Source organism: Psittacula echo (genome assembly GCF_963264785.1).
Source record: "Psittacula echo genome assembly, chromosome: 7".
Classification (NCBI taxonomy): domain Eukaryota; kingdom Metazoa; phylum Chordata; class Aves; order Psittaciformes; family Psittacidae; genus Psittacula; species Psittacula echo.
In genome coordinates this window covers 20,229,673-20,245,892 of record NC_137740.1, presented here as the reverse complement: position 1 = coordinate 20,245,892, position 16,220 = coordinate 20,229,673, and the positions used below count along the sequence as shown (strand labels likewise).

Here is a 16,220-nt window from a genome sequence, read left to right as displayed (position 1 = left end):
GAATTCAGCCCTCTTTTTTTGCCTCAGTTAAGGCTTAGGGTTTGGCTTCTGGAGGAAGTGTAAAAGACCAGGAAGTAGAGAGAAAGATAAAGGAGAAAGAAAGAATGAAACTGTTTGTATTCTATGTAAATGGACAATATGTGTGAAATGTGTAATATGTGTTGGAGTGGAAAGGGAAAGATCATGTGTATTGCTGGTGAGAAGTGGTTGGATTTTGATAAGAAGAGAAAGCAAGTAAAGACAACAGTGTGGTCGAAGTGGAAACAACCTGGTCAGAGAAAGAATGAAGATCATATGATTTGCTTTCAGGGCTAATGGTAGAGCATTGTATTTTTTTTTCCCCTGAAAGTGAGCTTATTGCCTTCAGATTGCACTAATAAATGTTCGTTATGCTGGTGTGGGGGTTTTATTTCCTTTCTTAAAATCCTGGATTTGGTAGGAGCATTTGAAATACTGGTTGTGCCAAGAAATGAATTTGCTGTGATGTCTCTAACAGGTATGCATGGGAGGTTTTGATTCAATTTTTTTAGCAGTTCGTATTTTAAAGAGCTTTTTTTCTTTTTGTCAGATTATGTCTACTTTGAGAATTCTTCAAGTAACCCATATTTGATACGAAGAATAGAAGAGCTCAATAAGGTAAACAAGTTTTTCCATCAAGTCTTTGAAGTTAATTGAATTTATGATCTGTTTGATTTGATTAAAATCAAAACAATTCTTTAACAGTTCTCTGGTAATTAGAAGCTTAAAAATACTTTTGTTCTAATAGTTTTCTGGAATGCTTTGAGACCTGCTGGATTGTTCTCTTTAGGTATGAAAGGACTGCGTGTCAATGATAGGTCATTCTCAAGGTGGTTATGCCCACCTGTAGGGCAGGAGATTTCTGCAGTTCTTCAATCCTGTGCCAGGATCATGTGATATGAAGATAATAGTTTGCCTAGAGGATGGAGGGTTTTGTAATTTGATCTTTCTTGGGGAGGCTTGTTCAACAGGAAGGTTGGGAGCTATTATCTGCTTCCTCAGACTTTGTCTTTGCTGGTTGTCTTTGGGCCAGTGTGTCATTTCATCTGCCAGATTTCCTTTTTATTGTATCTAAAAGGGAAGCATGGTAGCTTGTGTGTGGGAAGCCAGCTGAAGTTCTCGATGCTGAAATTTGACCTATATAAGGGGTGGGGGAGAGTGTTCTGAAGTTGTTAGCTGTATTCTAAACATGCCGCTTTCTCAGGTTTAGTACCAGTGTGTCCACTGCAGTCTCTCCGTGCCCCCAAAGGAATATGACATTACTGGTTTGGATTTAAATTTAAATTAACTGACTAAAATTAGATCTTTTTCTTCAGCCACCAGTGATGGAAAACCAGGTCTTTCTGAAACAGCTATTTGGAAGAGAAAACGCATCAATCTAATGACAAAGAAAGAATGTGAAGGCTAGGATATCCTTGTAGCCCCTGCTTTTATTGGAGGTCTTTTGCAGAAATACTTTTGTCTCTCATCCACTCATGAAGCAAGATCAGGTTCTTAAAATGTTCCCAGTGGATCCATAGTCATGAGGGTATCAATAGCTGTATTCCACCAGTTACAGGGTACTGACCACTTTCTAGGAAAGAGTTGTTTTCTGCTCTTCTTTCCTTCTTCATTCTTCCCCTCTTTGAGAAAAAAAGACCTTCCAGCCTGGGTGTCTCATCTTGGTGCAACTCTTGCTTGAGCTGTAGTTTCCCCAATTCATACTTTGAAGTAAGTCTTTCAGGTTGAAGTGAATTGTGTATCTTGAGTTGCCTTTTTTTTTCACTGAGTGTAAATGAAGTTTGGGCAATTAAATGAAATACAGAATTCTGCAATGTAACTATCTGTGTTTTAGCAAGACGGGTCCTGCCTTTGTGTTTTAGTTCCTCAAAATTCAGAAGTTCTGAATTATTTAACAGAAAAGGGTGGAAGTTCCTCAGGCTCTGTACCAAAACCTGTTGGGCTGCAAGGGCAAATATTTGTGTCGATTGTTGGGGTTTGTTGTTTTTTGGGGATTTTTTTTTCCCTTTCCTTTCATTGTGCTAGGGAAACCAATAGTATAAAAGATGAAACATTTCCTCCATTCACGTCTTGGCCACAAGCTTCTAGTTTCTGAAGCTGAGCACCATCATCCTGGTTTTCAAGGCCTCTTCAGTAGTAGGATACAACTCCTTGAAGTTACATTGTAATTATTTGCCGATTTATTTTAGACACAGTAGGTTGGCTGTTACACACCAGTAGGTGTATTTTCCCCAGAGTTTGTATAAATGCACTTTCACAATTTGGGAGGTGCCATCTTACAAGTAATTGATGATCACATTTTAAGAGTTTTAAGAAAAAAATCCCAAACCTTTGGAAAATTCGGACCTTTTTGTATGTTGTCAATGGTTTAGAGTTTATTTCCTGGTGCAGTTTCCTTGGTTCTCCTTTTTGAATGTTTTTTTGTGTTGGTCATTGTTTAGGTCACCAGTGCTGTCAGGGAAAGAAAACCTTTTGTGAAAGTAATAATGGCTGAGTTCTTTTGCTTTCCTACTATCCAACAGAGTTTAGAGAACAGCCTGAACATGAATTCTGTTGTTATGTTTCACAGCTTTTTTTTTATTAGGATTTTAAAAATGCTTTTGAGTTCTACTTAATGTAGGCATTACCTGAAAAATACGAAAGTGGCATGTAAATATGTTGTAACTGCAGGTAGGTGGTATTTCTTGCCCCTTGAAACATCTGTAACTGCTGAAAATGATGATCCCACAGAAACAATTAGGAGGAAAAGGCCAAACTTTGTTTCCCTACCCTGGAATGGATTACACCAGTCTCTGTGTTGTTAGATTAAGTGTGTGCAGCTGGAGAGTGCTAGAAGGTAGAAGGTACAAGAGCTATGTAGCTCTTGTACAAAATTCCACATTATGTATGATATTTGTTGTTTGGTGCACGTACAGTTCAGTCCTGGATTTGTGCTCAATTTTTCTCTTTTCCTGTTTCAGACTGCCAATGGAAATGTGGAAGCAAAGGTGGTATGCTTCTACAGAAGAAGAGACATATCAAGTACACTGATTGTATTGGCAGACAAACATGCAAGTAAGCTTGTTTGTGTTCAGATTTCTTCTACACAAAATTGCCAAACTTGGATAGAACTTTAATGTTATAATTACAAGTATCAGTATTATTATTCTTAAATGTCCATATTAATCTCAGACAGGACCTAAGTTTTCAGTTGGGGCTGAGTAAAGTCATCCTACTTGCTTCACAAAAGTGAATTTCTTCATTTTGTGGATGAGAAGAAGTATTCTCCCTGTCTCATATATTACTTCTAATTATTTGGTTTGATTAATAGATTAAAAAAGAAACAAAGCGAACAACCCCCCAAAAAACACAACTCACACTTTTTTTTATGAGTAGATAGACTGATCATAGGAAACCAACCTGAAACTTGGGTAACAGGAATTCTCTTTAAATTCCAGCATTAATAATATTTTTTGTAGTGACACAGCTATCGTTTGAGCATGCTCAGTATACACACTTTAAAAGCACTGAATTTCAGAACGTGCTTTCAGTATTTTGAATATTTCAAGTCCTTTTGTTAGGAAAAAGAATGGCTGGGCTAAGAGGAGACTTGAAAACTTCTTTTGAATGCCGTAGTTACTTAAAAATTAATTAATTAAAAAGCATGAAATCGAACTGTTATAAAATCCAGGGAGCTGTTCATGCTACCTCACATCAGCCCCCCTTGCCTGTGTGCCATGTAACTAATTTCTTGATTTTTATTATTTTTTAGGATAGTTAACTTAGGTTGGCATTTACTCCTCTCCTGAGGAGATCAAAGACATGTGAGGTACCTTGCTGAGAAGAGATGGAAACTTAGTTCTCAACAAAAACTTAGTGTTATGATTCTCTTTCAGTTATAGAAACAGTTTTAAAATGCTAGAAAATGCATGCAGAAAATAGTTCTGTGTCAGTACAGATTAGATGCTTGCCTATATAAATCTGTCAGGCAATATACTGCAAAAAAAATTCGGATGGTTTAAAAAAAACCCCCACAAATTCCACCCCCAACCTCCCCACCCCCAATAGCTAAGCAGCTGCTGTAGATCTGCACATTATAAATTAGAAAGGAGGAGAGTGGGGCACACTTGCTGGCTTGCATGGAGAGTATCTGTCTTCAGAGAAGAAATAGTGATGTTGAGCACTTGATCGGGGGTGTTCCAGCCCGTTTGACTCCATTTTAGTTGCCAGCGAGGATTAGATCTAGTTTTATTACACCTTCCTCTGTCAATTCATCTCTTTTGTTCCATCCTTGCAAAATGATGGATACAGTACTAACAAAACAGTTATGAAACCAGACATGTTTAAAGGGAGCAAAAGACTAAGCGGGTGGAATTACTAAACTGTTTTTGCTTACATATAGTGGAGTTCAAATTTTTTAAAATTTAGCAAAAAGCATGGACAACCATATCAATCCGTGTAATTCAACGCACATACGTTAATGAAAAAGAAGCAATCAGATCTGGGCATATCAATATTATGACTTGGCTGCCAAGCAGCATTGTTTTTTAGTGTGTTTCTTGGTGTACATATGAATAGACTGTGATGTATATGTAATGGAGATTTACATAGCTGGACTGTATGGGGATTGATTAAATCAGATTAAATCAGATACTCAGTTTTAACAATATTATGTCTTGCTGTGTTCTCAGTGCTGTAGTGCCATTGGGGAAAGCATGCAGCAAAACTAGCCCCTTGTTGATAAATTTCAATGTTTTGTGTTGTAGTTTCAAGTCCAAATAAGTCCCTCCATTGCAACCATACCTTGGGAGAAAAGTCACATGGCACTGAGATGAGATTTGGCTATGTTGCAGAACTGTGGTAGCAAAGCTTTTTTGGTATCTCTTCAGTGCACAGTACTCATTTTATCAGAGAATACTGAAGCTTAGTAGGAGCTTCACCATAAACGTGACTATTGATTCCTTCATCTGTGTCTCACTTCACTAGATTTAGTAAAAGGAAGCAGGTAGGAATGATTCAAAGAAATGCATGTTTGAGGCTGAAAGTGGGAAGTATTTGAACTCATATAAATGCTCTTTGAACCTGCAAAGGCTGATTTTCTTGTGATAAGAAATTGAAGGGTTTCTTTTAATGCTAACAAATAATTCATTGTTCATATTCATAGGTGTTTGAAAGACAGTAAAATTCTTCAGTAACACAATCATATTAATAGAACCACCAGAAACAACTGAGGCTGTCTCTTAGTGTAAATTTCATTAGTAACTAACATTTTTTTTCCAGTATGTGTCTGCTGCAGAATAAAATTGCTTCTAAATGGCTTTCATTTATTTAGATAGATGTGCTGTTATGTGGCTTCCGTTCTTTGTACAGAGGGAGAAGAGAATAAAATTAAGCTTTTGGGCAGCGTTAGTTCTTTATTCTGAAAAAAAAATGCCATCTACAACCTGCATGATATAATGAAATTGAATTTTGTGGATGTTAAGATTCTAGTACAGATATCGACACTGTCATTGACTTTGAGTTCATTTCCATAAAGTCTCCTGTTGCCTCATTTTGATGCATTTGCAGTAGATGTACGTATCTGCATCGCTGATCTTTTAACTGCCTTTGTTCAGCTGATTAATGGAGCATTCTGACTGCAGACATTTCTGGATTCACACAGTCTTCTGTTTAAGATGCCTTTATTTTAGACCTACTGTTGAGATCAATGCGTCAGGAGACCAAGTAATGGCAAGATATGGCCAGAGCGTGATGGGAGAAATATATGTTTATTTTGTAATATTAGAATAAAGGAAGGAAAAAGATGTGATTGTGAAATGAATGCTGCAAGATTTAAAGGGGAAAAAAAAAAAACCAACAAAGCAAAACCCACTTATGCCTTAACTTGTATAATCCATCAGATATCTGAAACAGACAAGTCTGAGATAACTTGTCTTTTCTCATTATTCTTTATAAAGAGAAATGAATTGGGAGCACCTTATTCTATAGCTGGTGACTGTCGATTAGCACCTGATGTATGCAACCTGATTCTTGGATTTGGTCTGTGATCTTACTATTTTTATCATATGATAGAAAGCTTGTCTGGTCTGTCCTATAAATCTTTCAGCCTTATAAAGGCTTCCATACATTGTTAGCTTTTTTTTTTTTTTTTTTTTTTTTTTAAATAGTGACCTCTTTAATGACCTCACAAATTATTCTAGGGAATTTCTCCACCTCTTTCTGAAATGAACCTGCTTCGCCAGTAGGAGACTGTTCAGTGTTCTTGCCCAGAGACTTTGTAGTGGTTTAAGACAAATGTGTGCAAACAAGATTGCAAGCAGAACTTGAGGGAAGAGAAGTAATAAAGATGGTTTACTCCTCAAGCGACTGTTGGATGCTGTGACTATATTTTTTATATATATGTAGTTTCTATATAATGTCTTGTATAATTAACTAGAAGTATTCCAACTGCAGGAATACAACCTCCTATCCTCCCTTCTAATGATCCACCCCCACCCATCTCCAGATGGTTGTGATCTGTCTTATGACCGCAGTTTTTGCTTCATTGAAAATGTTTATTCTGATTTGTAAAACAATGAGTGACTAGTTGGTAGTGGTTTGAGAACTGGTAAGTTATTGCTGGCCAATTTGGTGGGTTTATGATTAGTTTTCAGCAGCTGATGTTTGGGTGCTAGGCACACATGGCAGCATGGTTTTTTTAAACGCCAAAGCTTCTAAAAATATGTGTTGCTGCAGTGAAGTGCCATTGCTCAATCAGTCCGTGAGACCTCTGTGCCTGAGCAGGTAGGGGGGCTGTTGAATTTGGGGTTTGTTTGGGTTTTGTTGTGTTTTAACTTTAGATAACACCAGTCTAAATGCAGCTTGGCAATAGCTTCACAAATTAGTTATTTTTATTTATTTATTTCATTTTATTCCCTTTCTCTATTTTCTCCCAACACCACATATGCAGATTTAAGAGGAGTCAAATTCATTAATCCACTAATGGCACTTTGGCTCTGTTGTTGCTGAGAGGAGGAAACTGTGTTTTTTTTCTTCTAGGGCTGGTGCAGTGAGGAAAGATGAGCTAAGTGCCCCAAATGGTGTCTGTTTGCTCTGTATGCTACCTGTAATCGCAGCCATGGCTGCAAAAGATGGTCGCAAGACATTTTGGAAGGGATTGTAGTGTGATGTCTTGATAATGTAGCAAATTCCTTCTGAAGTGTCAAGGTATAAGTATTTCTATTAGTTAAAACTTTCATGATATTTTCTATAGCTAAGAATCAATATCTGGATTTTTTTGTAGCGAGAAAATTAATAAGGCTGAGGCTTAACATAGGCCGTTTGAAACTGGACCTAGGAGAAGGAATGTGGTGTTATACTGTTCATTTCGTCATATGCAACACTTCCGTAATGTCCTTCAAGGCTGCTTAGTTTGAGCCGTTTAAGCTCTAAGTTGACACTTCCTTTGCTACCAAAGGAACTGTTACGCAGGTCACTAGTGCTGGCTTTACTGTGTTTCCCAGTGTTTTGACCCTAATTTTTTTTTTCTTTTCTCTTTACATGTTTTGTTAGTGATAACCATGCTAACTAATTCTCCTGTGACAGTCTTTCGAGACTGTCTCCCAAGCTGGACAACCTGCTGTGCTCTCTAAACCTAATTTCTGTACCTTGTTTGCATTTGTGTGTTTTTGAATTCTGCCATGTAGCTACTTGTACAACACCCAGAATGCAGAGAAAGAGCTGGTGCTTTCTACCTATGTTGTAGAGCCCAATCTGATCTATAGCAAATTGCTATTCTTTCTGTGTCTAGCAAATACTGATGTTTAATTTCACATCTCAGACACCCAGCCGTTTTAAATTACAATTGCTGCCTCTTGGGTTTCTTCTGTCAACTCCAGGTTTACTCTAATTATTTTTCCCCATACATGTTAGCTTTCACATGAGTCTTGCTGTTTGTGTCCAATCTGCCTGTCTCTTGTTCCCAGTGTAAGTCATCTTCAAGCTTTGTTTAATGCACTATTAATGATTCTGTCGTCAAATATCAAATAATACTTAATCTAATACACTCCTTGCAGCATTCCACTGGCTACTTCTGCATAGCTGATATATTACTGTTTGTATTAAGACTAAATGTTTAGTTTTAAACCTGCACAAGCACATCTATCAAGCAGAGAGATTAATTTTTAAAGTAGAGCCTTGTGAGAGGATTGAAGTCCCAATATACTGCACCTTCTGTATGCCCATCCCACTTTTTCTGCAGTACTGTAAAAAATGCAGGCAACTCTTTCTGAAAAGATTTCTTATGTATATTTTTATATTTTTTTAAGACCATGGTCCTTATTTCTCACAACCCATACTGGATCCAGTCCTGTATTCTCTCCATTTTCCTTTGGTTCCAAAATTATTTACTAGGTTCATTCTCTTCAGTACTGAATCATGGCTGTGAAAAAGGAGGGAAGATGCTTGTGTAGATTTGTTTGTGTCATTTCTTGAAATATTCCTAAATCTGTCTTTGGGAACTATGACAATTTTATCTCTGAGTGTGAGGGAGTTGTTAGCTGTAGAAATGTCTTTAATGTTTTTAAGAAGAAAAGTATTGTGCATTTTTATTTTGAAAGGCTGTGCATAGCAGGGCTGGCATAAGAAGAAAACGCGTGCTTCCCACCTTCCTTATTTTATTACAAAAGCTGGGCTCATAAATAAAACAGTAGTTGGAAGACGAGCCTAACTGAAGGGATGCAGTTCCCAAGATTAGCTTGGTTGTGCTGGGTGGTTTCATTTTGCTTAGAGATTTGATTGGCAAAAAGTGGTTGCTATATATATTTTTTCTTTAAATGTAATTTCCCCTTTAGGTTATTAAATATACTGAAGATATTAAGTATTTTAGGTTGCTCCTTATGGTATTTTTCCTGCATTACACAGTGCACTCCTCTCATTATCCAAAACTGTTGTAAGTGCAGGCGTGAATGCCTTTTCATTTGTGTATCCTTTGGTTTTAAGGCAAGCTATCTTGGAACTTAAACTGACTTGTTTGTGGATTACTGCTGGTATATTTATAGTGTAGGTCATCAATCACAATATTAATTTTCAGCTTAAACAGAATCCACTTCAGTAAATAAATTGCAGAACCATGAAACCGTGGCACAAATGTAAATGTGTTGTTCTAGTTCCTAGGAAAATATTAAAATGTAAGTGCATACTGCTGTATGCTTAACAGCTCATGTGGCATAAGAGCTATTGTATGTTGCAGTCAGGTTTAATTATGCTACTATTTTTTTCCTTCCTTTCTGGAACAGCTTACCTGAGGGGCATGTAAACCACAGGTCTTTTTCCAGGACAATAAAACAGTGATAAACTGGGAGGAACCCGAAGGGTACATAATTTTATGTCACCCCCTTCAGTGTAATGGTGGCCTGTTTAAAACTGAGTGCAATTTCAGTGTTTTATAAAATGGAGATCTCTCCTTTCTGTTTGCTTTATTTTAGGATAACTGTGAGGATTATAGTTAACTAATCTTAAGGGTATATAAATCATAACTGTGCCTGACTGTGTTTCTGACTAGAAATGTTTCTTGGCAACAACTGTTGGATTAAGCTTGCAGGCATAAGTCTGCTCTTTGAGAGTACTCCTGCTGTAAAATTAGAGTTTTACGATTCATGCATGAGACTTTACAGCTCATTCTGTTACAGTCTTGGAAACTTTTCTGTTTCTTTCAGTGGATTCAGAAAATACAGTAACTGCCTTAATTTCTTAGGGGAGGAGAAAGCTTGGTATTTTCTTTTGAAGTCCTTCATCATGAAGAAGCTTTGCACATTTTTTCTGGGGGGTGGGGGGTTGGTGTTTTTTTGAGGGGGGGTATTTTGCCTTTTACAGCTTTGTCTTACATAATTGAGAGGATACTTGCTAATGAACACAAAATATAGTAACAATTTATTTCTTACAAGAAAGGTGCCTCAAGATATTTTGAATCAGTTGTGTATTGGTGTAGATGTGATTTCATATATTTACTTATGGCATTCATTTAAAAACTGATTGGATGGAGCTTGGGTAGCTCAAAGCCAGACGTGGTGAATCGTGACACCAGAATAAAGCAAGCTTTTGAAATGCAGCAGCATGGCATTCAGATACGTGTGGTATGGTAGGGTAGAGTGGCTTGGAAGACTGGCCTTAGGCATTTGGTCTTGTGCTGTGATCCCTTGGCTGTGGTTGGGGTAAAGAGAATAAAATACACTAAATAAATAAACTATCCTTTTCAGGGGGCATTTTCTGCAAAAGCTGTTGAAGTCAGAATGGAAGAGTCTGTGATATCCTAAAAGAGGAGTAGGGTGTAAGATAGCTGGTGCTTGGCAGAGGAAAGACATTGCTTTTACTGCCTCAGTTGCTGTGTGTTATCTTCTTCCTGATGAATCTGTCAGAGCAGTGATGGGGTCTCCAAGGACAGCTCTCCTCAGAGCTTGTCTGTCAGTAGCAGATAGAACCATAGAATAGTCTGTGACTTTCAGCTTGGTGTCCCAGTATGACCTGTGTGTACCTGGAATGCTTTGATCCCAATGCAGTTCTTCACAGGCATCTTTAAAGGATTTATGCTAATTGTCTAATTATTCACTTGGCTGAAATATGGATTCAGATGAAGTTAGATTTAATGTGAATTATTTAGCAAAGGTTTTGGAGCAACTCATCCTGTTTGGCTCAGAATAGATACTTGCACTGTTCTTGATTATCAATTTTGTCTCTTTGTAACTAGGAGAAATGGAAGAAGAGATGGAAAATCCAGAAATGGTTGATTTACCAGAGAAACAGAAGCATCAGCTACGACATCGTGAGTTGTTTCTCTCACGACAGCTGGAATCTCTGCCAGCCACACACATTAGGTAATGGCTGCTTTCTTCCAGTGCATTATTATTATTAGTAGTATTAGTAGTATTAGCAGTAGTAGTATCAGCAGTAGTAGTATCAGCAGTAGTAGTATCAGCAGTAGTAGTATCAGCAGTAGTAGTATCAGCAGTAGTAGTATCAGCAGTAGTAGTATCAGCAGTAGTAGTATCAGCAGTAGTAGTATCAGCAGTAGTAGTATCAGCAGTAGTAGTATCAGCAGTAGTAGTATCAGCAGTAGTAGTATCAGCAGTAGTAGTATCAGCAGTAGTAGTATCAGCAGTAGTAGTATCAGCAGTAGTAGTATCAGTAGTAGTAGTATCAGTAGTAGTAGTATCAGTAGTAGTATTATTAAAGTATTCTTCAGTGTAAGATTAAATTATGTTTACAACTTCAGTAATATGGTCTTGTGAATCACATGAGCATTTAAGATGTTTTTTCATAAAATGTGTTTCTCTTTTTTTAGAGGCAAATGCAGTGTTACTCTGTTAAATGAGACAGAGTCCCTTAAATCATATCTGGAACGTGAGGTATGGACTGTTTTCTGAATTGTCAACCTTGAACAGTTTATTCTGGCACAATCTAGGATTGGTGGCTTTTTGCAGGTTTTCTAAAAGAAGGTGGTTCTTTTATTTCTACATATACTGGGCATTGACAGTGGGAAGTTTTAGGCTTCCTTCATTCTGATATAGAACTCTGTCCATCTAAAGGCCAAACCTGTTGTTTACATCCTTGTAACTTCAGGCTGCCTGTCCTTCTGTAAAGAGAGCCTTACTTGCTCCTCGCAGCCTCAGAATTCAAACCTGAAGCCTAATGCCCGAGATGAGACAGGGTGGGTGATGCAGAAACTGAATACACCTGCAAGCATTAGATTTGCATTTGAAAACATTAAAATGTTATACAAGAGAGGAAATCTTGTAATTAAAACCAGTAGGGTAACAGTCATCACCAGCCTTTAAGAAACAAGGAGAAAACGGATCTTTTTTTTTTTGCAAGGAGTCTCTGTCTCATAGTTGGCCTTTCTTTTAAAGTCACTTTTTAGCTTTCTTTAGTAGTTATTTAAGCATAAGATTAATTAAATCTGATATTCTGGTTTAAGGGAATTTTAAACAAAGCACAGAGATTAAATAGTCAGGTTTCTCTTTGGAATGTGAAACCAGAAACATCTCAAGTCTGTTCAGGGCTGCCAAATGGCAGTGCATCAAGCAAGGGACATTGTATTCAGAAATGTTTGTAACCAGCTAGCAGCCCAGGATATGCCACTTTGAATGAAAAGGTTAAACTGAAATTATTTTTGATTTGCTAGTATCCAGCTTTTAAGTAGTGTTTATTCTCAGTTGCTCCCAACACATTTTTATTACTGCTAATGTTACAGGTAGGTACCTTGAGACAGGGAAGGGAGCTGGCTTCCTCTAATCATGCAACTGCTTGGTTGCATATGTAGGAATAGAAAGAAATTTCTCTTTTTCATCCTTTTGAACTCTCAAAATGCAAGATGAGTGATGCAGGTTATTTTTAAAACTGAGCAGGCACTTAGAGATTTCACAGAATGAGAGAGTTCCCTGAATGTGTCCTGTCACTTAACATGGTATTTTGCTGTGATGCAAACTAACTTGGACAGATGGTAAAGGAATTGAAAGCTCAGGAACACAAATGTGCTTGGGTGGAGGGTGAAGAGATTAAGAAAGAGATAGTTGTTGTCTGGTGAATTCCTAGCCCTGAATGGTATTGTTATGAACTGTTTCTTTCCCCTGTCTCTGTTCTTAATCCATTATTTACTTCCAAAATGTTTCAGGCCTTGTTTTGTTCTGTTGTTGGATTGGGGGTTTTTTTCGGTTTTTTTGGTTGGGTTTTTTTTTAACATGGCTTTTGTCAATAAAGCCTAAGCAGTTTTAGGGAATTTGTTGATTGATTTCTTATATGTTATGACCACTAAAAGCAGGTTTTCAGCCTGAGGCTGTCTGCCTCAAGGGAGGTTAAACATGTAGATGGAAAATTTTAAGGAGATAGTAAGCATAGCAAAATTACATTTGTGTTATCTGTTTTTCTCCTTCCACCCTTTGTCATTTTCCTCAGGAAGATTGCTCCGTTACATTTGGAGAGCAGGCTGAAGGGGACCAGCACTGACATTTTTACTGTACCTGGCAAAATTGGGTTTGTAGCAGGAGTGAGGAATGGGAAGAAAAAGAGAAAAAGCAACTGGAAAACTTGAATTTCCTGTAGATACTGAATTCCCATGGAGATCAAGAGAAGGGCATAGCCAGTTATGGCAAAAGCATTTGATTTCTCTATTCTGCAGGAAACTATTTGTACCATCAATTTTACTGCTCTGCTCAGATATATCCAGAGGCTTGTGTGAATTTTGCCTGCTGGGTGCATGTCTGACATTTCCATTCCTTTTGGTATCCCCCCTAAAAATAAAGTGCTCTCTAGTTAAAATACATTTCCCCCCTCAGCCACACTGACTTAATGAAAATAAGTTTGCAAGCTGTTATGAAATAACCAGTATTTCTGTACTGTACTTTGACTTTGAGCTTGTTTTCTTTCTCCGGTTCTTCTACAGTTTCTTTGTGGCTTTCGTTCTTGGCTATAGCTTAGGTGGCCTAGAGGTTTGGGTAGGGAAGCTCTGAGATTGTGTGTCTAACACTCTGGAGAAGTAGAAAGTCATGGTTTAATTTTAACTCTTGGCAGGTCACTTTAATCTTTCCAAACATGTTGGGTGTTGTCTGGGATCTGAAATTAAAAGAGAGAAGTCTTTTTCTTCACTGTTGCAAACTCAGCATATGCAGTTTTGACAGCTGAAATGAACATGGAGAATTTTGAAGAACCATGTTATTTTGTCGTGAACATCACAATTCTTGTGAAACTCTTCTGAAAAATTGTTCTTATTGCATAGTGGTGATCGGGAGTTCACACATACAAGAGTATGCAAGGATCTGCTTTGTTCCTTAAATCATAGTTTGCATTGGCACTAAACTGACATTTAATAATGTTTTCAGAAATCCCACTCGTTGCATGAACTGAATTTCATGCTTTCATGGAAGAAGGTGGCACTGGGATTGCATTCCATCTGGGGATTACACCCTGTTCTTGTATTCACGTTTAGCCTTTAAACTTCAGTTTTTCCTCAGTTGAGGAGGCTCTGGCTGGGGAGAAGAGCTGAGAGGCTTTTATTTTTTTCATAGGACATGCTTGGTTCGAGACAAAATTGGGCAAAGTACAAGAATAGGACCTGAGGCTGGTAGAGAAGGATGGGGTTTATTTTGTAGAGAAAATTCATAGTGATAATCAATAAAAAAGAAGCAATAAGGCATCTCGCAGTCGAATACCATGGGAGAAAACCCCTCCACAATGAATGGCTTTCCCTGGCAAAGACTTAACTTAATTGGCCTTTCTTGGGGCCCACTGTGTTGTTTATGCTACAGTGTTTGGTTTGCGTTTTTGCTGGGCAGCGTGCCTGAAACGCATTAATGTTGCACTGCATATACTTTGTGCTAGAGTTAGGTATTTTACTGCTGAATAAATAAAAGGCTATATTTATAACCTGGAGTCTTGTGAGACAAAAGCTTTACCTTCATTTTATTTATGCAATGATACATTCTCAAAATATTGTAATATCTTGAACTTTGTATATGACAGGGAGCAAGAGACCCAGATTTCTTTACACAGCCATAATATAAATTACTTTTCGTATACTCTGGAGCTCCCTTCTATCTGTAAGTAGATTTGACCCTGGTACCTGTTGGGAGTAGAAGTCAGAAATATCATTTAGGATGCAACTGAATCCCACCTCCTCAAACCCAACCACAGACAGCCCTTCCAATTGACTTGGCTGGGTACCGGAACAGCATTTTGCAAACTTCTATCCTGTTAATCGTAACATAATTTGAGATTGTTCTTGCCCTTGGAGTTCATGTTTTTATGGTGGAGAAGTGACATGTTTTTTGCTGGAGGAGACTGCTATTAGTTTCTGTCTTGTCTCTTGTGCTGTGCTTCAAAGGTCATAGTTTTCATGCAGTAGCTTTCTTAGGTGGCAAAGCAGGTTTGGCTTGCTTGCTTGGCTCTTTTTTGGCTTTATTTCCCTCCCTTCCAAAGATGATCTCTGCCCAGAAAAATGACCTTTTTTTATTAAAATTGGAGCAGAAAACAGAGTTACCAGGTTTAACACTCTGTAACATGCTATAATTGGATGCTGGGTGCATTACGCATGTAAAGAAAACATGAGAAACCTTACCAGTGTGATACCAGTCTTGGATTGATGTGTGTAATGTGCAGGACTGGGGATCAGAACTAGTATGTACCTTAGAAGCCCTAGCCTGCAGAATTTTTGCCATATTACTGGGGAAACTTACAGTGACTCTTCCTTTTTCGGGCTTTGTATAACAGATTGGGAGACTCTTTTCCCTTGCCACCTCTTCATGAAGATGAACAGGGCTTGAAACTGATGCTGGTTTTGTCCTCATTTTTGTTGCATGCAGTTGACACATACCAAATATAGGGAAAGGGAAAATGAGGTGAGCATGAAATGAGATGTGTTTAAACAGGGTGCCTGCTATTGACACAGAAATACAGGGAAAAGGAAAATGAGCCAGAAACCTGATATGTGAAAAATGGTGAAACGCATAACCCAGTGTTTCTCTTCAGAAACGCTTTTCTTTCCCGGTGATAGTGTTGCTGTGGACAGAGGTTATGAAAGATCTTTTATTTCTTGACCTGTCAGAGCTCTCTTCCTGTCCCATATCCCCACTACACATTCGTGGAGCATAACTCCATAGCTACAGTTAAGTACTTATCCATGCAGAAAAGTTAAATTACTTGTACTGTGCACTTTTAAGTAGTTAAAGTTTTGGCTGTTTTCTTTCTTCACTCTGGCAGGACATTCTTGTTCTGCTATGAATTCTTGCTTTAATTTTACACACCCAAGTAACAGAGGCTAAGCAGCTTTTTTGGCTTTTTTTTTCTGTTTAAACAAAAGCAGCAAATTAATGTATTGCCACCTGCAGCTGATTACTGCTGCTGCCAAATCTGCTGGCCTTCTCCCAGTAATAAGCTGAAGGAGACATGGTGATTTAAGCTTAGATGGAGGTGGAGAAGAAGTTGGTCAGCACTGCATCTGTGACAAGGAAAGCCAAGTACATTCTGGTCTAGTTTAGCAGGAGTGTAGCGAGCAGATGGAGGGAAGAGTTTCATCCCCCCAGTTCATCACTTGTGAGACCACTTCTGGAGTGCTATGTCCAGCTTCAGGCATTCCACCATGAGAGTGATACTGACATACTGGAGCAAGTCCAGTAGAGGCCACAGAGGTTGTCTGGGGCTTTGTGTCTGTGGAGTGTTTCATTGGTAACACTCTGAAGTTACGCTTTAACTTGTAC

General features: G+C 38.1%; 1 protein-coding gene across 4 annotated transcripts in view; it reads left to right on the top strand.

Moving 5' to 3' along the window:
- MTA1 (metastasis associated 1) overlaps window positions 1–16,220 on the top strand; it is an 82,718-nt gene that overhangs the window by 15,296 nt on the left and 51,202 nt on the right. For all 4 annotated transcript variants that reach the window (XM_080623805.1, XM_080623804.1, XM_080623806.1 and 1 more), the window contains exons 2-5: window positions 569–636; window positions 2,979–3,072; window positions 10,721–10,847; window positions 11,315–11,378. In XM_080623805.1, the coding sequence (XP_080479931.1) occupies window positions 569–636; window positions 2,979–3,072; window positions 10,721–10,847; window positions 11,315–11,378 (353 nt within the window). The remainder of the gene's footprint in view (window positions 1–568; window positions 637–2,978; window positions 3,073–10,720; window positions 10,848–11,314; window positions 11,379–16,220) is intronic.